At 39.0% G+C, this 24,256-nt stretch overlaps 1 protein-coding gene across 1 annotated transcript in view; it reads left to right on the plus strand.

The window, feature by feature from the left end:
• The window catches only part of LOC134382919 (EGF-like and EMI domain-containing protein 1), a 572,482-nt gene that overhangs the window by 263,747 nt on the left and 284,479 nt on the right, over positions 1-24,256 (plus strand). Inside the window, 1 exon segment of the mRNA XM_063103582.1 lies at positions 900-905. Coding sequence (XP_062959652.1) covers positions 900-905 — 6 coding nt within the window.

A 24,256-nucleotide genomic window follows, 5' to 3' on the forward strand; every position in this document is an offset into this window, starting at 1 on the left:
CGCGCGCTCAGAAAAGACAGTCGAAATCACTGAGTCAGACACAGAGACGAGACACAGAAACGAGACACAGAACGACTGCTGGCCAGCTTACCTCCCGTTGGTGGGTCGGTGGTCCCTGGGTGGGGGTCTCCGATCCCGGACGAGCCCCCAAATGAAAGACTCCCGCAGTGGGTAGTCAGTCAGTTCAGGGAGACCCTCCCAAGGAACAGCGAGACCACGGCTTCGGATGCAAAAACAAGAGGTTTATTGAACACACAGGTACCCGGGCGACTCAGTCTTTCGAAAGACTGGCGCGCCGAGTAGAGCTCCTGGGTCCTTTTTATAGCAAAAAGCGCGGGTACAGAAGCGAGAAGCAAGGTAATTGGTTAGTTTAAATCAAGCCAGGGGTGAACTTCGGTCAAGTGGGAGTCCTTGAAACAGCTGAGGGGCACTCTTGAAACTTTAACTGACTTGTCTATTTCTGGGAACTATCCGCCCTTTGCCTCGGGCCGGGGCCCAGGTGCATAACCACAGATATCCTGTTTGACTCTGTTCCCCTTGTTTCTTAACTTGACTTTTTGGCTGTATTTTCCCTATACCCTTGTAAAAAGCACTTCCTTCAGAAGGAACCAGGACTGAATGTTAGAGTTGCTGGGGAATTTTTAAATAAAACATACCCTGGCTCCATCTGTAGACATTTCTACCCAAATTGTCTCGGATGGTGCCATTTCATTGGTATTACTTAGTTCCTGTTCCCCATTTAATTGTAAAATGCAGCTAATGTTGAAAGCTACTCATAGTTAATAATAATGGTAGTGAAGATGATTTTATAGCTGAGTATGGAACATCTACTTTGGGTGAGAAGATACTGTATCAAACACTTATAGGCATTATCTTCCTAGTACTCATGACCTGCAGAGGTGAGTGTATTATCACCACCTTAACAAGGAGAATTCCGAGGCTCAGGGAACTGCCTGAGGTCCTGTAGCAAGTACAGGGCCTGGATCTAAACCCTGGCCAGGCCTGGATCTTTTTACAGAGACGTATTTTTATCTCCGTAGGTGGTAGCATCTTTGAGGGGCTACAGAAAGCCCAAGCCCTCATAAAATGAGCCAAAGAGCTAACTGGCTACCAGTAGGGGAATTTGTAAGGACTTCCTTCCAAATATGCCCTTGGCCCAGGTCCGGGCAGCTCCGCCAGGCTCTGCCGCCACTGAGCCCTCCAACTTGCTTGGCCCCGCGCGGGGCTTTCCAGAGCCTGCGGGCCGGCCTCCCCTCCCACTCCCTCCGCGGTTCTTTGGCGGGTTGGTGGCGTGGGGTGTCCCCGGCCATGTGTTGGGAGGGCAAGGAAGTACGGGCGGGACGACTGTCACTCCACCACACCCTGGACTCCGGCCCGTGGTAAACTTCCTGTTACTGGGAGGCAGATACCATCTCTGCGGCCACCAGTTCGGAAAAAAGCCTAACGAATTTCTGGTTGGGAATAGTGTGGTAGGAGAGTTCCCAGGTCCGCTTGAACCTGCCGGAGAGCTGGCTGCAGGCAGGCGCTAGACTCGGTTTATACCGGGGGGATACAAAGGTGAACAAGTCCCGAGAAAGATCTACACAGTGCTACAAAGGCACCCAGAGCGACTGGTCGTCTGTGCCTAGCAGAAACCTGGTAGACTTCCTGGACGAGGCGGTGCCGAGCAGGGTCTTGAAGGTCCAGCTGATAGACGAGCGTTGCAGAAGACACGCCCCAGCCCTGCACAGTGCCCACAGAGTGGGGAGACGTGCGGTCAGGGAGGCGGAGACTCGAAAGAAACCACACACCCGGTGGGGTCGCCACTGCATGATCCAACAGCCTGGGCCAGAGCACACAGAACAGGGAGAAGTCCTGCACAGGAAGTGAAAGCTCAACAGTGATCACACACCCTGTGGTACGTGATCCACCAGCCCAGCAGAGTCCAACCTGACCAGAAAGGTGGCTGCCTGGAGAAGCCCAAGACCCGAGGCAACCACACAAACAAGGCACTAGAGGCCAACTGAGCAGTCACGGAGAGAGCCATACGAAATTGGCAACCACAGCAACATCCTAGTTAGTCATTAGTCTCAAACGGGTGGACTGTGAAAACCCCTGCCACAATGAATAAACATCAAAAAAAAGATACCAGAAATACAAAAAATCAAGAAAGTACACCACCAATAGTTAATAAATCTCAAACTCTAGATCCTATAGAACAAGAAGCACTTGAAATGACTGACAAGTAATTCCGAGTGATAATTCTAAGGAAACTGAATGAGATACAAGAAAACACAGCTAGACATCATAATGAAATGAGGAAAAGTATACAGGATCTGAAAGAGGAAATGTACAAAGAAATCAATGTCCTGAAAAAAAATGTAGCAGAACTTGCTGAACTGAAGAAGTTATTCAACGAAATAAAAAACACAACGGAGAGTTTAACCAGCAGGCTTGTCGAAGTTGAAGAGAGAACCTCTGAACTTGAAGATGGGCTGTTTGAAATAACACAAGCAGACAAAAAGAAAGAAAAAAAGAATCAAGGACATGGAAGAAAATCTGAGAGAGATATCAGACAACCTTAAGCGCTCAAATATCCGAGTCATGGGTATTCCAGAAGGGGAGGAAAATGGAGATTCCATTGAAAACATATTCAACAAAATAGTGGCAGAAAACTTCCCAGGTATAGGAAAAATCACAGATCTTCAGATCCAGGAAGCTCAACGATCTCCAAACGTATTCAACCCAAAAAGGCCTTCTCCAAGACATGTCATAGTCAAATTGGCAAAACTCAGAGACAAAGAGAGAATCTTAAAAGCTGCAAGAGAGAAGCGTCAAACCACCTATAAGGGAGCACCAATCAGGCTAACATCAGACTTTTCATCACAAACCCTAAAAGCTAGAAAGGAATGGGATGATATTTTCAAAATACTAAAAGACAAAGATTGCCAGCTAAGAATACTTTACCCTGCAAGGCTATCCTTCTGAAATGAAGGGCAAATAGTATACTTCTCAGACAAACAAAAACTGTGGGAGTTCACCACCACACGACCACCCTTACAAGAAATCCTCAAGGGAGTACTGGGTTTGGTTCCTGAAAAATAACTACCACTGCAGTAAAAACCCAAGAAAAATCAATACCCAGTAGTATAATAAAAATGGCATTCATGAAGAGAAAACAAGCAAACAAAAACGCTATCTACAACCTAAGGAACCAACAAACACAGAAACCAAACAGTAAATCAGAAAGGAAGGAACAAAAGACACCTAAGACAATGAAACAACCACCAAAATGCTAGGAATAAATCAACACCTTTCAATAACAACTCTTTTTTTTTTTTTTTTTTAGAATTTTTCGTTAATAAAGTTTTTTTTTTTTTTTGCTGTAACTTTTTTTTTTTAATTTTATTTTGTCGATATACATTGTAGCTGATTATTGCTCCCCATCACCAAAACCTCCGTCCCTTCTCCCTCCCCCCTCCCCCCCAACAATGTCCTTTCTGTTTGCTTGTCGTATCAACTTCAAGTAATTGTGGTTGTTAAATCTTCTTCCCCCCCCCCCGGTTTTTGTGTGTGTGTGTGTGTGTGTGTGTGTGTGTGTGTGTGTGTGTGTGTGTGTGTGAATTTATATATTAATTTTTAGCTCCCACCAATAAGTGAGAACATGTGGTATTTCTCTTTCTGTGCCTGACTTGTTTCACTTAATATAATTCTCTCAAGGTCCATCCATGTTGTTGCAAATGGCAGTATTTCATTCGTTTTTATAGCTGAGTAGTATTCCATTGTGTACATGTACCATATTTTCCGTATCCACTCATCTGATGATGGGCATTTGGGCTGGTTCCAACTCTTGGCTATTGTAAAGAGTGCTGCGATGAACATTGGGGAACAGGTGTACCTTCGACTTGATGATTTCCATTCCTCTGGGTATATTCCCAACAGTGGGATAGCTGGGTCGTATCGTAGATCTATCTGCAGTTGTTTGAGGCACCTCCATACCATTTTCCATAGAGGCTGCACCATTTTGCAGTCCCACCAACAATGTATGAGAGTTCCTTTTTCTCCGCAGCCTCGCCAGCATTTATCGTTCATAGTCTTTTGGATTTTAACCATCCTAACTGGGGTTAGATGGTATCTCAATGTGGTTTTGATTTGCATTTCCCGGATGCTGAGTGATGTTGAGCATTTTTTCATATGTCTGTTGGCCATTTGTATATCTTCCTTAGAGAAATGCCTACTTAGCTCTTTTGCCCATTTTTTAATTGGGTTGCTTGTTTTCTTCTTGTAAGGTTGTGTGAGTTCCTTATATATTCTGGATATTAATCCTTTGTCAGATGTATATTTTGCAAATATTTTCTCCCACTCTGTTGGTTGTCTTTTAACTCTTTTAATTGTTTCTTTTGCTGTGCAGAAGCTTTTTAGTTTGATATAATCCCATTTGTTTATTTTTCCTTTGGTTGCCCGTGCTTTTGGGGTCGTATTCATGAAGTCTGTGCCCAGTCCTATTTCCTGAAGTGTTTCCCCTATGTTTTCTTTAAGAAGTTTTATTGTCTCAGGGTGTATATTTAAATCCTTAATCCATTTTGAGTTGATTTTAGTATACGGTGAGAGGTATGGATCTAGTTTCATTCTCCTGCATATGGATATCCAGTTATCCCAGCACCATTTGCTGAAGAGGCAGTTCCTTCCCCAGTGAATAGGCTTGGTGCCTTTGTCAAAGATCAGATGGCAGTAAGTGTGTGGGTTGATTTCTGGATTCTCTATTCTATTCCATTGGTCAGTGTGTCTGTTTTTATGCCAGTCCCATACTGTTTTGGTTATTATAGCTTTGTAGTATAGCTTAAAGACCGGTAGTGTTATGCCTCCAGCTTCATTTTTTTTTTGCTCAGCATTGCTTTGGCTATGCGTGGTCTTTTATTATTCCATATAAATGACGGGATAGTTTTTTCCATTTCTGAGAAAAATGTCTTTGGAATTTTGATGGGGATTGCATTGAATTTGTATATCACTTTGGGTAGTATGGACATTTTCACTATGTTGATTCTTCCAATCCAAGAGCATGGAATTTCTTTCCATCTTCTTGTATCCTCTCTAATTTCTCTCAGCAGTGGTTTGTAGTTCTCATTATAGAGATTTTTCACCTCCTTGGTTAACTCAATTCCTAAGTATTTTATTTTTTTGGTGGCTATTGTAAATGGGCAGGCTTTCTTGATTTCTCCTTCTGCATGTTCACTATTGGAGAAAAGAAATGCTACTGATTTTTGTGTGTTGATTTTGTATCCTGCTACTGTGCTGAAATCATTTATCAATTCCAACAGTTTTTTTGTAGAGGTTTTAGGCTGTTCGATATATAGGATCATGTCATCTGCAAACAAGGACAGTTTGACTTCATCTTTTCCAATCTGGATGCCCTTTATTTCCTTCTCTTCTCTGATTGCTCTGGCTAGTACTTCCAACACTATGTTGAATAGGAGTGGTGAGAGTGGGCATCCTTGTCTAGTTCCTGTTCTTAAAGGAAAAGCTTTCAGCTTTTCCCCATTCAGGATGATATTGGCAGTGGGTTTGGCATAGATGGCTTTAATTATGTTGAGATACTTTCCCTCTATACCTAACTTATAGAGGGTCTTTGTCAAGAATGAGTGCTGAACTTTATCAAATGCTTTTTCAGCATCTATAGAGATGATCATATGGTCCTTGTGTTTGAGTTTATTAATATGGTGTATCACATTTATTGATTTGCATATGTTGAACCAACCTGGCATCCCTGGGATGAATCCCACTTGATCGTGATGAATAATTTTTCGTATGTGTTGCTGTATTCTGTTTGCTAGTATTTTAGTGAGGATTTTTGCATCTATATTCATCAAGGATATCAGCCTGTAGTTTTCTTTTTTGGTTATATCTTTACCTGGTTTTGGTATCAGGATGATGTTTGCTTCATAGAATGAGTTTGTGAGATTTGCGTCCATTTCAATCTTTTGGAATAGTTTGTAAAGAATGGGTGTCAATTCCTCTTTGAATGTTGGATAAAATTCTGCTGTGAATCCATCTGGTCCTGGGCTTTTCTTTGTTGGGAGCCTTCTGATAACAGCTTCAATCTCCTTTATTGTTATTGGTCTGTTCAAATTTTCTACGTCTTCACGGTTCAGTTTTGGGAGCTTGTGTGTGTCCAGAAATTTATCCATTTGCTCCAGATTTTCAAATTTGTTGGCGTATAGTTGTTTATAGTAGTCTCGAATGATTCCTTGTATTTCAGATGAATCAGTTGTAATAACTCCTTTTTCTGCCTTATTCCATATTGAAATAATGTCCTCCTGAAAGCGGACAGAGACCACAGCACCACAGATCTCCTCTCCAACCATGAACTGCTCCCCCAACATGGCCAGGATGAGATTCTCCCAGCACCGGGAAGCCAAGCCCTTCCGCAGCCGAATAATCCACTTGCCACCATTTTTATTTGCATCATCCTCCCACATGGGTTTTATTCCTTCTTTGAAGAGATGGAAGTCACTGTGGCCTGTCAGGTCCCCGGGACGTACCATGTGGCTATAAAACCTCCAGAACTGCTCCACTGAGGCAAAGGTGCCAATCTGTTTGATATTCTGTTCATAGCTCTGTGAGCTGGTAGGACGGCCAGGGGTTCTCCTGGAATACCAGAAAGTGTAGTTGTACTGCAGGGGATGCTCTGCTGGTCCAGGGACTACAGCCTTCCTCTTGTTGCTACTCTGACTCTTGTCTCGTTCCATTTTTTCCTTCTCACCATCTTTCTGTGTGCTGGTTTCTTCATTCTGATCATGGTCCCCACTGTCATCATCTTTCAAGGCGTTTGTTATTTGAGTCTTCTCTCTTCTTTTTTTTGTTAGCCATGCTAATGGTTTGTCAATTTTATTTATCTTTGCAAAAAACCAACTTTTTGATTCGTTGATCTTTTGAATTGTTTTTTGGTTTTCAATTTCATTCAGTTCTGCTCTGATCTTAATGATTTCTTTCCTTCTGCTAACTTTAGGTTTGGATTGTTCTTGTTTTTCTAGTTCTTTAAGGTGAAGGGTTAGGTTGTTCACTTGCCATCTTTCTATTCTTCTGAAGTGAGCATTTAATGCAATAAATTTTCCCCTCAATACTGCTTTTGCAGTATCCCACAGGTTTTGGTATGATGTATCATTGTTTTCATTAGTTTCAATAAATTTTTTGATTTCCTGCTTGATTTCTTCTTGGACCCATATGTCATTAAGTAGAATGCTGTTTAATTTCCATGTGTTTGTATAGTTTCCAGAGTTTCGTTTGTTATTAATTTCTAGTTTTAATCCATTGTGGTCTGAGAAGATACATGGGATAATTCCAATTTTTTTGAATTTATTGAGACTTGATTTGTGACCTAATATGTGATCTATCCTGGAGAATGATCCATGTGCTGATGAGAAGAATGAATATTCTGAGATGGTTGCGTGGAATGTTCTGTAGATATCTGCCAATTCCAATTGGTCTAAAGTCTTGTTTAGATCTTGTGTTTCTCTACTGATTCTTTGCCTAGATGATCTGTCTAATATTGACAGTGGGGTGTTCAGGTCCCCTGCTATTATGGTATTAGTGTCTATTTCCTTCTTTAGGTCTAATAGAGTTTGGTTTATAAATCTGGCTGCTCCAACATTAGGTGCGTGCATATTTATGATTGTTATGTCTTCTTGATGGATCAGTCCTTTTATCATTAAGTAGTGTCCCTCATTGTCTCTTTTTATGGTTTTTAGTTTAAAGTCTATTTTGTCAGATATAAGAATAGCTACTCCAGCTCGTTTTTCTTTTCTGTTTGCATGGTAAATCTTTTTCCATCCTTTCACTCTTAGTCTGTGTGAATCTTTATGGGTGAGGTGGGTCTCTTGTAGGCAGCATAGAGTTGGGTCCTGCTTTTTGACCAGTCAACCAGTCTGTGTCTTTTGATTGGGGAATTTAAGCCTTTTACATTAAGAGTTGTTATTGAAAGGTGTTGATTTATTCCTAGCATTTTATTGGTTGTTTGGTTGTCTTAGGTGTCTTTTGTTCCTTGCTTTCTGATTTACTGTTTGGTTTCTTTGTTTGTTGGTTCCTTAGGTTGTAGATAGTGTTTTTGTTAGCTTGTTTTCTCTTCATGAATGCCATTTTTATTGTACTAGCGGGTTTAGAATTTTCTTGGGTTTTTATGGCAGTGGTAGTTATTTTTCAGGAACCAAACCCAATACTCCCTTGAGGATTTCTTGCAAGGGTGGTCGTGTGGTAGTGAACTCCCACAGTTTTTGTTTGTCTGAGAAATATACTATTTGCCCCTCATTTCAGAAGGATAGCCTTGCAGGGTAGAGTATTCTTGGCTGGCAATCTTTGTCTTTTAGTATTTTGAAAATATCATCCCATTCCTTTCTAGCTTTTAGGGTTTGTGATGAAAAGTCTGATGTTAACCTGATTGGGGCTCCCTTATACGTGATTTGATGCTTCTCTCTTGCAGCTTTTAAGATTCTCTCTTTGTCTCTGAGTTTTGCCAATTTGACTATGACATGTCTTGGAGAAGGCCTTTTTGGGTTGAATACGTTTGGAGATCGTTGAGCTTCCTGGATCTGAAGATCTGTGATTTTTCCTATACCTGGGAAGTTTTCTGCCACTATTTTGTTGAATATGTTTTCAATGGAATCTCCATTTTCCTCCCCTTCTGGAATACCCATGACTCGGATATTTGAGCGCTTAAGGTTGTCTGATATCTCTCTCAGATTTTCTTCCATGTCCTTGATTCTTTTTTTCTTTCTTTTTGTCTGCTTGTGTTATTTCAAACAGCCCATCTTCAAGTTCAGAGGTTCTCTCTTCAACTTCGACAAGCCTGCTGGTTAAACTCTCCGTTGTGTTTTTTATTTCGCTGAATAACTTCTTCAGTTCAGCAAGTTCTGCTACATTTTTTTTCAGGACATTGATTTCTTTGTACATTTCCTCTTTCAGATCCTGTATACTTTTCCTCATTTCATCATGATGTCTAGCTGCGTTTTCTTGTATCTTATTCAGTTTCCTTAGAATTATCACTCGAAATTCCTTGTCAGTTATTTCAAGGGCTTCTTGTTCTATATGATCTAGAGTTTGAGATTTATTAACTTTTGGTGGTGTACTTTCTTGATTTTTTGTATTTCTGGTATCTTTTTTTTGATGTTTATTCATTGTGGCAGGGGGTTTCACAGTCCACCAGTTTGAGACTAATGACTAACTAGGATGTTGCTGTGGTTGCCAATTTGGTATGGCTCCCTCCGTGACTGCTCAGTTGGCCTCTAGTGCCTTGTTTGTGTGGTTGCCTCGGGTCTTGGGCTTCTCCGGGCAGCCACCTTTCTGGTCAGCTTGGACTCTGCTGGGCTGGTGGAGCATGTATCATAGGGTGTGTGATCTCTGTTGAGCTTTCACTTCCTGTGCAGGACTTCTCCCCGTTCCGTGTGCTCTGGCCCAGTCTGTTAGATCGTGCAGTGGCGACCCCACCAGGTGTGTGGTTTCTTTCGAGTCTCCGCCTCCCTGGCCGCACATCTCCCCCCCTCTGTGCGCACTGTGCTGGGCTGGGGCGTGTCTTCTGCACCCCTCGTCTATCAGCTGAACCTTCTAGACCCTGCTTGGCACTGCCTCATCCAGGAAGTCTACCAGGTTTCTGCTAGGCACAGACGACCGGTCTCTCTGGGTGCCTTTGTAGCACTGTGTAGATCTTTCTCGGGTCTTGTTCACCTTTGTATCCCCCCCAGTATAAACCGAGTCGAGCACCCGCCTGCAGCCAGCTCTCCGGCAGGTTCAAGCGGACCTGGGAACTCTCCTACCACACTATTCCCAACCAGAAATTCCTTAGGCTTTTTTCCAAACTGGTGGCCGCAGAGATGGTATCTGCCTCCCAGTAACAGGAAGTTTACCAGGGGCCGGAGTCCAGGGTGTGGTGGAGTGACAGTCGGCCCGCCCGTGCTTCCTTGCCCTCCCAACACTGGCCGGTGATGCCCCACGCCACCAGCCCCGCCAGAGAACCACAGAGGGAGTGGGAGGGGAGGCCGGCCCGCAGGCTCCGGAAAGCCCCGCGCTGGGCCAAGCCAGTGGGAGGGCTCAGTGATGGCCGAGCAGGGCAGAGCTGCCCGCACCTGGGAAAATGGAGGCAGCACCGGGGCCGTGAGTGGCCTGGTGGTGCAGGCGGGAGCCGGGTGGGTGACAGCCCCCCGAACAGAGCTGTGCCAGGGGTCACTCACAGTGCTGTGCCAGGTCGGGCGCTCGCTCTGTCTCTGGTTTGTTGCCTTCCGTGTTCTCGGCGCTGCTGCCTCGGGCTGTTCAGTCGCAGCGTGGCTCGGGCGCTCCCAGGAATCTTCTTTAATGCTGGCCTGAAACCTCAAATCCTGAATAGGGCAGCTGGCCGCCATCAGCGCGGCCCCGGCCTCCGGGATCCTAGCTGCATCCACAGCAGCCCTGGCGCCGTGTTCCCTGTTTCGAGACTCGCTTTTGCAGCTAAGAAACAGTTCTTTTCCTGCTCCACATTTCAAAGCTCTTGCCTGTAAATGAGGCAGCCTCTCCTGCCAGGGGCAAAGTGGCGTTCAGCCCCCACTACCGGCCAGCAGCTGCAGTCCTCCCTTAAGAGATGGCGAGAGGAAGGTCCACAAGTTTCCCGGCTGCCTGAGGCCCAGTGGCCGCCTTTTCCACCTCAGCTACTCCGCGCCAGCCGCCGTAGCCACCGCCATCTTGAAACTCCTCAATAACAACTCTTAATGTAAAAGGCTTAAATTCCCCAATCAAAAGACACAGACTGGCTGACTGGATCAAAAAGGAGGACCCAACTATATCCTGCCTACAAGAGACCCATCTCACCCATAAAGGTTAACACAGACTAAGAGTGAAAGGATGGAAAAAGATTTACCATGCAAACAGAAAAGAAAAACGAGCTGGAGTAGCTATTCTTATATCTGACAAAATAGACTTTAAACTAAAAACCATAAAAAGAGACAATGAGGGACACTACTTAATGATAAAAGGATTGATCCATCAAGAAGACATAACAATCATAAATATGTACGCACCCAATATTGGAGCAGCCAGATTTATAAACCAAACTCTATTAGACCTAAAGAAGGAAATAGACACTAATACCATAATAGCAGGGGACCTGAACACCCCACTGTCAATATTAGACAGATCATCTAGGCAAAGAATCAGTAGAGAAACACAAGATCTAAACAAGACTTTAGACCAATTGGAATTGGCAGATATCTACAGAACATTCCACGCAACCATCTCAGAATATTCATTCTTCTCATCAGCACATGGATCATTCTCCAGGATAGATCACATATTAGGTCACAAATCAAGTCTCAATAAATTCAAAAAAATTGGAATTATCCCATGTATCTTCTCAGACCACAATGGATTAAAACTAGAAATTAATAACAAACGAAACTCTGGAAACTATACAAACACATGGAAATTAAACAGCATTCTACTTAATGACATATGGGTCCAAGAAGAAATCAAGCAGGAAATCAAAAAATTTATTGAAACTAATGAAAACAATGATACATCATACCAAAACCTGTGGGATACTGCAAAAGCAGTATTGAGGGGAAAATTTATTGCATTAAATGCTCACTTCAGAAGAATAGAAAGATGGGAAGTGAACAACCTAACCCTTCACCTTAAAGAACTAGAAAAACAAGAACAATCCAAACCTAAAGTTAGCAGAAGGAAAAAAATCATTAAGATCAGAGCAGAACTGAATGAAATTGAAAACCAAAAAACAATTCAAAAGATCAACGAATCAAAAAGTTGGTTTTTTGCAAAGATAAATAAAATTGACAAACCATTAGCATGGCTAACAAAAAAAAGAAGAGAGAAGACTCAAATAACAAAAATTAGAAATGAAAAAGGCGATATTACAACTGATTCATCTGAAATACAAGGAATCATTCGAGACTACTATAAACAACTATACGCCAACAAATTTGAAAATCTGGAGCAAATGGATAAATTTCTGGACACACACAAGCTCCCAAAACTGAACCGTGAAGACGTAGAAAATTTGAACAGACCAATAACAATAAAGGAGATTGAAGCTGTTATCAGAAGGCTCCCAACAAAGAAAAGCCCAGGACCAGATGGATTCACAGCAGAATTTTATCCAACATTCAAAGAGGAATTGACACCCATTCTTTACAAACTATTCCAAAAGATTGAAATGGACGCAAATCTTACAAACTCATTCTATGAAGCAAACATCATCCTGATACCAAAACCAGGTAAAGATATAACCAAAAAAGAAAACTACAGGCTGATATCCTTGATGAATATAGATGCAAAAATCCTCACTAAAATACTAGCAAACAGAATACAGCAACACATACGAAAAATTATTCATCACGATCAAGTGGGATTCATCCCAGGGATGCCAGGTTGGTTCAACATATGCAAATCAATAAATGTGATACACCATATTAATAAACTCAAACACAAGGACCATATGATCATCTCTATAGATGCTGAAAAAGCATTTGATAAAGTTCAGCACTCATTCTTGACAAAGACCCTCTATAAGTTAGGTATAGAGGGAAAGTATCTCAACATAATTAAAGCCATCTATGCCAAACCCACTGCCAATATCATCCTGAATGGGGAAAAGCTGAAAGCTTTTCCTTTAAGAACAGGAACTAGACAAGGATGCCCACTCTCACCACTCCTATTCAACATAGTGTTGGAAGTACTAGCCAGAGCAATCAGAGAAGAGAAGGAAATAAAGGGCATCCAGATTGGAAAAGATGAAGTCAAACTGTCCTTGTTTGCAGATGACATGATCCTATATATCGAACAGCCTAAAACCTCTACAAAAAAACTGTTGGAATTGATAAATGATTTCAGCACAGTAGCAGGATACAAAATCAACACACAAAAATCAGTAGCATTTCTTTTCTCCAATAGTGAACATGCAGAAGGAGAAATCAAGAAAGCCTGCCCATTTACAATAGCCACCAAAAAAATAAAATACTTAGGAATTGAGTTAACCAAGGAGGTGAAAAATCTCTATAATGAGAACTACAAACCACTGCTGAGAGAAATTAGAGAGGATACAAGAAGATGGAAAGAAATTCCATGCTCTTGGATTGGAAGAATCAACATAGTGAAAATGTCCATACTACCCAAAGTGATATACAAATTCAATGCAATCCCCATCAAAATTCCAAAGACATTTTTCTCAGAAATGGAAAAAACTATTCAGACATTTATATGGAATAATAAAAGACCACGCATAGCCAAAGCAATGCTGAGCAAAAAAAAATGAAGCTGGAGGCATAACACTACCGGTCTTTAAGCTATACTACAAAGCTATAATAACCAAAACAGTATGGGACTGGCATAAAAACAGACACACTGACCAATGGAATAGAATAGAGAATCCAGAAATCAACCCACACACTTACTGCCATCTGATCTTTGACAAAGGCACCAAGCCTATTCACTGGGGAAGGAACTGCCTCTTCAGCAAATGGTGCTGGGATAACTGGATATCCATATGCAGGAGAATGAAACTAGATCCATACCTCTCACCGTATACTAAAATCAACTCAAAATGGATTAAGGATTTAAATATACACCCTGAAACAATAAAACTTCTTAAAGAAAACATAGGAGAAACACTTCAGGAAATAGGACTGGACACAGACTTCGTGAACATGACCCCAATAGCACGGGCAACCAAAGGAAAAATAAACAAATGGGATTATATCAAACTAAAAAGCTTCTGCACAGCAAAAGAAACAATTAAAAGAGTTAAAAGACAACCAACAGAGTGGGAGAAAATATTTGCAAAATATACATCTGACAAAGGATTAATATCCAGAATATACAAGGAACTCAAACAACTCTACAAGAAGAAAACAGGCAACCCAATTAAAAAATGGGCAAAAGAGCTAAGTAGGCATTTCTCTAAGGAAGATATACAAATGGCCAACAGACATATGAAAAAATGCTCAACATCACTCAGCATCCAGGAAATGCAAATCAAAACCACACTGAGATACCACCTAACCCCAGTTAGGATGGCTAAAATGCAAAACACTCTGAACGATAAATGCTGGCGAGGTTGCGGAGAAAAAGGAACTCTCATACATTGTTGGTGGGACTGCAAAATGGTGCAGCCTCTATGGAAAATGGTATGGAGGTGCCTCAAACAACTGCAGATAGATCTACGATACGACCCAGCTATCCCACTGTTGGGAATATACCCAGAGGAATGGAAATCATCAAGTCGAAGGTATACCTGTTCCCCAATGTTCATCGCAGCACTCTTTACAATAGCCAAGAGTTGGAACCAGCCCAAATGCCCATCATCAGATGAGTGGATACGGAAAATATGGTACATGTACACAATGGAATACTACTCAGCTATAAAAACGAATGAAATACTGCCATTTGCAACAACATGGATGGACCTTGAGAGAATTATATTAAGTGAAACAAGTCAGGCACAGAAAGAGAAATACCACATGTTCTCACTTATTGGTGGGAGCTAAAAATTAATATATAAATTCACACACACACACACACACACACACACACACACACACACACATACACACACAAAATGGGGGGGGAAGAGGATATAACAACCCCAATTGAAGTTGATATGACAAGCAAACAGAACGGACATTTTTGGGGGGGAGGGGGGGAGGGAGAAGGGAGGGAGGTTTTGGTGATGGGGAGCAATAATCAGCCACAATGCATATCGAGAAAATAAAATTAAAAAAATAAAAAATAAAAAAATAATGAACGCAAAAAAAAAAAAAAACATATGCCCTTGGAAGTCCAGGAACCTCCATGCATACCTGCAGGGGCAGAGGTGACTACTACTGTTTTTGGATCTCAAAGATGTTCTTAAGGAAGATGAAGTTTTATCCCTTTTTTTTTTTTTTTTTGGCCCTCCCTCTCACCTCCCCATCCCCAGCACCAAGGTTTAAAGTCACCACCAGTAGCAGTGGCGCACGTCTTCCTCGCACACTTTCTCCTCACTCTTTGCATCACTTTTGATGCTCACAGAGGGCTCCTTGCTGCCTGGGTAGATATCACTGCTCCTGTCCATAGATTCCTTCTTTATTTCCTGCATTAATGCCTTCCTTGCGCCTCCTCTTCTGTCTCTGCATCAGCTGTGGGGCAATGAAGTGTGTTTGTATAGATGTTGTGTATTCATGGAAACATGCCTCCCAGTTCCTGGCTTAAACTCTTTGGCTCTCTTACTCAGCTACCAAAAAGAGGGGTCTGCAGCTGCTGTCAGTGTCTTACAGCACTTAATTTTAAATTACTTGCTTAGGGTTGGTACCTGCTTTTCTCCTGATAACTGGACAATTTCATATCCTGAAACTGAAGAGTCCTTACCAGGCCAGGGGAAATTTGAGAAGCAGCATGCCATATTGCACTCAAAATCACTTGCAGCTACTGACCACCAGTCTCTATACCTAAAGCAAGTTTCTGCACCTTGTTTTGTCCCATCTAGCTGGCTATTGACTTCAAAATCAGTCAGGTTCCCCATTAGTCAATAAAATTCATGGTATTTATTCAAATTTCCTAACTTGCCTGGACACTGGAGAATTCCCAAGGTGGCTGTGACTTAATGACTTGCTCTGGTTCTCTTACTCCACAAATAAACAGGCAGGTGAGATGCAGAGAATGGAGAGTGGGAGGTGGAGTCCAAGACCTGGATTCAAATGTGGCCCCATTGCTTTCTAGTTATGGTACCTTGGGTAAGTTAGTCACTCTGTCATCTCCTATATAAAATAGAAATCAAATGCCTATCTGATACTATTTTTACATATGGTAACGTGAGAAACTCTTTTAAAATGTGTTTGGCACATGGGAATGTCTAATATATTTTCAATTTTTTTAAAAAAATAAAGATTCTTCCCTTTCTCCAGAAAGTTGTCTACCCTTATAATTCTTTCATAGAAGTCTCCTTTCCTGGGAAAGCCTTTAAAAAGTTTAGTGACCCTGGTTATACTTCTCTTGTGTGATTCCAATAAGCTGTCAGAAAAAGCAGTGCATGTTTTTTGAGGGATGAGGTGTAGATTTAGAGATTCCAGATATTACTAAGTTTTATCACTCCCTGCCTGCTGATTTGAGGTCCACAGTCAACTGTAATACATAAATCAAAATAAATCATTAGAAAATATCTCAAACCCTACCTTCTTGTTAGTATAACATGTGTTCAGTCAGTACTGATTTATGCATGGCATCGAATTTCTCCTTTCTGTGCTGAAAATGTGCTCTTTTATTGCTTTTGGGTAATTGATTAAATGAAAGGACACATGTTTTATTCTATATAAGAGCAAAAATAAAAAATATATGATACTTTTATATAAAATGTTTATTTTAGGAAAAGACAAAAGGGAAAGTAATATATATATTACATATTAATTCATTCATTAAATCAGCAAATTGTTGTTGAGAGTCTACTCTATGCCAGAAACTGTACTAGGTGGTAGGGATATAGCAACGAACAAACCAGATAGAAACCCCTGCCCTCATCTAATATAAATTCCACAATTAATAGGATGAAACATGAAGATAAATTTTTTCCTTATTTGCATTACATACCCATTATGGCCAGTTAGCATATATTTGTTCTTTTTGTTTTATAACGTTCTTTCATGTAATTTATTTAATCAAATCTTCCTAGCAAATTTATGAGGGCGTGGTTATCCTTAATCTAGTCTACATATTAGGAAAGGCAAGCTTGTAGTAGCCTAAGTTCTCACAGCCAAGCCAGTGGTAAAGTGGACCATGGACTTCAGATCCTCTGACTTATGGTGGCTTACACTTTTCACTGCTTCTACAGTCATTGTGGTAATTGTCTTTCTTCTCCACCATTTAACACTATATACCATTCCTACGAAGAAAGAATGATAGAAGTCTATTTTGTTCTTGCTTTGCCACACTACAAGTGCAAAAAGTGCAATGATATCCATCAGAAGTGACCAACATAAGCAAATCTAAGCATTCTAGAAGATTAATAAAAACAAAATTAGTTATGTTAATAAAGCAATCTTACACATGTGGCAGTAGCTTGTGTCTGATGTGTATTTAGTGGTCTGGGGACCACAAGAATATTATGTTAATCACGTAGGCTGTTTGAGCTAGGTCTCAATCTAGGTTTTTATTTTTCTGCTCTTGTTAGTTTTACTGCTAACGTAATATATCCATTTGGCTTTTCCATATGTGTAGCATCAGTGATTTTCTTCATTGTTAGTTAGCATTGAATAATTATCTGAAGTTAGATAGATGCTCTCTCAAGAAGAAGATTATAATAATGATCATGATGTAGAGTATCTTTGAACATGGCTTTGGAAACAAGACCATCTTTTAAAAAATCTCTTACATAAATGCAGTTTTTCATAGGCACATTTCATCAGAGAATTTGTGGATTGAGGGGGAGACATGCTTTGATCTGTAGGACAGTAGTGATATCAGCTATTAGGATCAATTGCTGAGCAGCTAAAGGAGATATTTTTGCATATATTGTGCATAACTAAATGCTTAGAGCATAATTTTATTTACTGGTAAAAAAATAAAGTAACAATAAATAAAAGTAACAGTAAATAAAATGACCCATATCTTCACTCTGCAAGAAACAACGTTTAAGAAGGAATGGAAAAATTTCACTTTGAGGAAGCCAGAAACAACCATTCACATTGACAACTGAGGAGACTAATTCAAGTGTTAGAATAGGCACACACGTATTTTCACCCTGGTTGGTTTTAGGTTACCTATTCAAAGTGCCTAAGAGGCAGTACCCGTTCTACAAAATGTATAGAATGCAGCAGAAAGGTCAAGGACCCTCGGACCTTGATTCCGTCCCTCTCTGAGCATTGGCATTCAACATGCATCAAGGAACAGTTCAAGCCACAGTGAGTAGAATGCACTAGAAGGCTGCTTCAGAAAGAGATGTTGTATAGGTTTGGTTCAATTTTTTTAAAAAGCTTATAAAAATGACATACAAAAATGATAATGAATTTTTGAAAAGAAAAATTTTAGACATGATACCACCACACTAAAGCTTTTTAAAGTGATTTTTACCTACTGGTCTCAGTAGTGTGGAGGTACGTATTGTTCATCTCTGGAAACTTCTTATTATGTTCTTTAAGTTATCTTTGTAATCCAGTGAACGTGACTTTTTAAAGTTTCATAATCTCTACCACAACATTAAGTTTCATGCTAATTGCCTGTTTACTTCTGTTCAGTATCCCTAGTGACTATCAAAATGCTTGGCATGTAGTAGGTGCGCAATAAATGTTTATTGAATGAATAAATGAACATTATAGCACGTTTTCTGTTCCTGTGCCACTCTCTGAAACTATGCTCTTTTAATGTCGATTCCGCACGCAGAGCAATTGGGTTGCCCCTAAACTATGCTCTTTTAAAAAACTAATATAATTTACATACCATAAAATTTACCATTTTAAAGTATACAGCTCAGTGACTTTTAATATATTCACAGAATTGTGCAACCATCTCCACCACTTAATTCCAGAAAATTTTCATCCCCCCAAAAAGAAACCCCATATACATTCTCAGTTACTCCCCATTTTCACCCCCCTGCAGTTCCAGGCAACCACTTTCCTGCTATGGATTTATAGATTTGCTTATTCTGGACATTTCACATAAGTGGAATCATACAATATGTGGCCTTTTCTGGCCTGGCTTCTTTCACTTATTAGTGTTTTCAGGGTTCATCCCATTGTAGCCTGTGTCGGTATTTCACATTCTTTCTTGTGGCTGAATAATATTCTGTTATATGAGTGTAGTACTTCTTGTGCATTCATTCATTAGTTGGTAGACATTTTACCCATTCATCAGTTGATGTTCATTTGCGTTGTTTCCACTTTTTGACTATTATGAATAATGCTGCTGTAAACATTAGTGTACAGGATTTTTTTTGTGAAAATATGTTTTTAATTCTCTTGGGTAGAAGCCTGGTGAAAATTCTGGGTCTTGTGATAGCTCATTAACTTTTTTGGGTAGCTGTCAAACTATTTTCCACAGTAGGTGTACCATTTTACACTCCCACCACAATGTGTGAGGTGTTCCAAATCTGTACACCTTCACCAAAACTTATTGTCTACTGAAAAACAAAAAAATATATAGCCATTATAGTCAGCGTGAGGTGATACCTCATTGCAGTTTGGGTTTACATTTCTTTTATGACTAATGATGTTCAACATCTTTCCATGTGCATATTGGTCATTTGTGTATCTTATTTGGAGAAATGCCTGTTCAAATCCTTTTCCCATTTTAAAATTGTTATTTATGTTTTTATTGTTAAGTTACTAGTGTTCTTTATGTATTCTGGACACTGAACCCTTATCAGATGTGTGATTTGCAAATATCTTTTCCCATTTTGTAGTTATCTTTTCACTTTCTTTATAGTGTCCTTTGATGCACAAAGGTTTTTATTTTGGTGAAGTTCAATCTATCTATTTTGTTGTTGTTGTTAGTACCCTGTGCTTTTGATGTCAAGTCTAAGGAACCATTGCCTAGCTCAAAATCACAAATATTTACACTTATATTTTCTTCTAAGAGTTTTAGAGTGTTAGCTCTTACATTTAGGTCTTTCATCCATTTGAGTTTATTTTTGCATGTGGTGTGAGGTAGGGGTCCAAATTCTTTTGCATGTATATATCCAGTTGTACCAGCACCATTTGTTGAATCAAACTGTTTTTCTAATGCCTTCAACACTTTTCCCTCTAAATCTGCTCAATAGAATTTCTCCATGTGTGGCTCTATGATTTAAGGCAGTAATGTGGATAAACAACTTGTTATTTATTTTAATGGTTACATATTTATTTTAGAAAAAATATCTGTCACATTTTTTAGCCTGGTTTTTCATTATGGTAAAAAAAAAAAAAAACATAATTACTTCAGTTGCTTTAAAGAAAAAATTAAGAAAAGCACAATATGGATGGTACTTGGATTGACAGATAGAAGGGTATTTAAAAAGCTTCAAAAAGTTTGTGGGAAAATAGAATTGAAATATAATAGGATCTTTTCATGAACTTTTTGAAGTACCTCTTATAATGACAGGAATAGAAAATGATGAAAAATACTATTTGGTAGGTTGTAATTGACTAAACTTTAGACTAGGTTTAGAGGTTAGTACATTTGTCGAGGGAAATGAGTTATTAAAACTTTTTAATTAATAAGAGCTATGAGTTTGTGAGTGCTCATTAAGTGCCCAACAATAATCTAGGCACTTTCTCATGAATTATTCATTTAATCCATACTCGATTAATGCTTCAGAAGTCACATGGCCAGGAAAAAGCAGAGCCAGTTTGTGAACCCACCTCTCATCCTGAGTTAAAGCTTTAATTCAGAGAAATAGCTCAACTACTAGTAGTTCAGGCTATGTGGGTGCTAGAGGTCAGGTGTGGACGTCTCAGGTGGGGTGCTCAGTCGCTTCTCAACACTATTGAGACAGCAGTTTCATCAGCCTTGTTTCTTCTTCCTTCACCATTCTTTCCCTTCTCTTTTTCCTTCTCCTGTTTTCTCTTCTGAGAGATAAGTATGAATGAACATTTTGTTATCTCGTGGATGTGTATAGCTACTTACCATTTACAAAGATCCACGTTTGAAATACAGCTACAGCAATTAGAAATTACACACTCATTGTTTCAAGAGTTATTATAAAAAGTTCATACCCTTAGGTTCTAACATTTCACCTTAGTTGCATAAAATTAATCTGGAATCTATTTATTTCTTTTCTCTCCCTCCTTTCTTCCTTCCTTTCTTTCTTCCCCACTAAGATACTAAGAAACCTCCTGTATTTACATACAAGAGAGGAAGAGCTTCTGAATTAGTTCTCATTATCCTGACAGGCAATGAGATGAACATTGGCTTTTGAGTTTAAATATTGAGACATTCCTACTAATTATTAAATTTTTCTGAGTTTGGTTTTTCTCATAAAATGGAAGGTATAACATCTTCCATAGGGTTGTTCTGAAAATTAAATGGAATACATATATAGTGCCTAGTCATATAGTGGGTACCCAACAAATGCACCCATTATTAATTTTGTTACATATCATATTATTTTATTATTATCATTATTATTAAATCAAATATTTTTGTAAAAATTAGGGTGATTAAAAACCTATACATGGTTAGAAACATGAGTGGTCTAGTGATTGTTAACTAACTCCCTCTGCAGATAGTTAAGACTCTGTGATATAATGGAAATCCCTAACTATTGTTCAGAATGTACAGAAATTGGAAGTGTGCTTGTGGCTCTTGAAAGATACTATATTGTCCTTTTTGTATCAAACATGATCTTAATTAAATCTGTTGGCAACACTGATTTATATTTTTAATAACCACAGATATATCAGCTGAAATAAAAGTAAAGAGTCATGATTCTTGCCTAATCGGTTTCCCAAAATACCCTGCTGGGTAAATTTTATTTGGATTAAGTAATATACTCTATGAAAGATTTATAATTGTATTTCTATAGAAGGATTCAAAAGCACCTTTAAAACCATCATCCTCTGAGCATAGAGAGAGAAGTTTTAGTTACTATTTTGTCACTAGATTCTGACCTGCCTTTACAGTGATGTAAAACATGCTAGTGCCATTTTCGAACATTTTGATCTGGTATATAGTAATAAATTTATATTGCTAGCTAGCACACATGCATTTTTAGCTGAAAAAAATAAAATTTACCTGTGCTATGTGCAGTGTCCTTTTTTATTTTCTTATCTATTTTATTCTATTCAATTTTATTAACCAATGACCCTAAATTAATTTCACAACCCAGTAATGGGTTGCAGCCTGAGGTTTGATAAACACTTTGTTTCAAGAAATAATCACTTCACTTTTGATTCCCTGCCAGAGTTAGATCAAGGAATTTTATGAAACACCGAGAAAAGTCTTAAGATCTATGAACTTCTTTAGTATTTTCAATTTTTATGCCAGATCATTCTCTTTGATAATATGACTTCTCCCCCCTTCACATTGGTGGAAGCACTTTACATATTTTTGTTTAAAATAAGAGTATAGAGAGGGAGGGAGGGGATTTGGGAAGTGACAGGCCGGGTAAAGGGCATAAAGAAATATCACAAATTGTAAGAATGAATATGCTAATAATAAATTTAAAAATTTGAAAATAATAAAATAAGAATATAAAAGCACTCAAATGCATCATGGAATTGTATTCTATCCCCTATAAATACAATGAAAGATAATTCCATTGGATCTATATCATGCGATTTCCTTTTTCCCTCCATGATTTCAATTAATTTTTCTACATTTGATAAGGTTTGCATTTCATATGAAGTTCTTTTTAACGAGTGATTTGTATTGAATGCCATGTTTTAAATGTAAAAAAAGAGTATATTATCACAATGAAAAGGAAGGGTGTCGAATAAAACAGCAGAGGGAAAGGGCTTGATTGATGTTTGGAAGTTATTTTTGCTGTGAACTCCCGTCAGCCTAGAAATCATAAAACAGAAAGGAGGCTTGGTTCAGCTCACACGCCCTTAGGGGGTGTATGGAAAAGGATTTAAAATTCTGATAGAGTAACTTCAAAAATGTAGCAGCTGAAATAATTTATTTCACTACAGAGCAAGCAACTGAGCTTTTACGTTGAAATGATTCTTTTTGAAGTTCCACGTGGTAGCAGGAAGCGCAGTGGTCTCTGCCCCTCCGTGCAGAGGGTGCGCGGGCACCTCCCGAGCCAAACAGCGCAGCTGCTGTGCTCCTCCCTGCACTTTCTCACTGACCGCTTCCTGAGTGATGGACAAAAACAAGGGAAAGTCTATGATTTAAAAAAAAAAAAAAAAAAGAAAGAAAAAAAGGTGAAGGAGAAGGAGGTTGAAGGTAATAGAGAAGTTTTTCTTTTTTTTCCTTAGAAAATGTTTCCAAAGGTTAGTTTGGGGCATTGTGTGAAGGCAACAGAAAAAAATACAGAGGCAACTTAGTCCTTGGGTATTTTTATCCATAGCGACTACCTCATTCGATTAGCTAGAAGGACCTTAGAGTCCTCTTAGAAGCAAAAATAGAAAAGTAGAGAATTAGGCAAGGACCCCTGCTCGCTGGTGATACCTGATGTTCCTTTTTGTTCTCTCTCCTTTTTTTCAAGTTATGCACAGGCAACTCCATGAATGTGCTTGTTCTGAGTGACATTGACATAATGACCACAAAGGAAAAAGAAACTGTCACCTCTGGACAGTATTTCCCAACCTGACTTTCTCTGTGACAGTTGTATGTTTAATCACGGTTAACTAAGAATATGTATAGTAATGACGGTGAGGCCAATAAACTGTAAAACCAACTTCCATTGTATCAATAAAAACAACAACATGTATTTGATAAACAGTGTATTTATGTATATGCATGAGTGTATGAGCTGTCATGTATCCAGTCAAAATATATCCACACATAGGAAGTCCTAGACTCCTTGCAATCATTCCACATATCTACAGTTATCTGTAACTCACAAGTTAAAAATCACTGCTCTAAAATGTTAAAGATCACTGTCTCAATCAGACTAGGAAAATGAAGCCCAAAGCGATCCCTGAATTAATCATTTAAAGAGTCAGAAACTAAAAAATGGAAACAAAAGGGATGCGAAAAAATAAAAATGTATTATCTAATTTGTGTTTATTGACATACACAATCGGAGACAAATGAAAAAAACCCCAAAGGATAGAAATGCGTGCATTTATTTTTAGATGAATGTTTTCCTGGAATCTACAGATTTTTTTTTTTTTTTTTTTTTGGATGAGATCCTTCTCTCTTACTTTGATGTAAAGGAACAACAGAAGATTTGTTACTTCTGCTATAAATAATATTTATAATTTTAATAATTTCCTATGGTAGTTACGTAACTATGTGATCTATTTTTAAAAATGACAAAGGTAGGTAACTGGAACCATAAAAAAATAAAATAAAATAAAAGACATTATAATAGCAACAAAAACAAAAAAGTTTTTACATACAATTTCAGCAAAAGTAAAAGAACTGGAATCATAGAGTACATTTTCAATTTATATTATCAAAATTTTATTTTATCGTATTTTGTTTTTTACTGATAGATGAAATATCTCCATTCTCAAAAAAAAAAAAAAGAAAAGAAAAAACATTTATGATCAGATACAGAACTTGAAACCTGGAAAGTTCTGCTCCAGGGTATGGGTTAATATTGAATCGTTTCATGGTTTATAGTTAATTAGCATTTATCTAATGCTGAAAAGATATAGTCAACTGAAAATCAGTCTCTAGTTAACAAGCTTTT

The sequence above is a fragment of the Cynocephalus volans genome, chromosome 1 (genome assembly GCF_027409185.1).
Source record: "Cynocephalus volans isolate mCynVol1 chromosome 1, mCynVol1.pri, whole genome shotgun sequence".
NCBI lineage: Eukaryota > Metazoa > Chordata > Mammalia > Dermoptera > Cynocephalidae > Cynocephalus > Cynocephalus volans.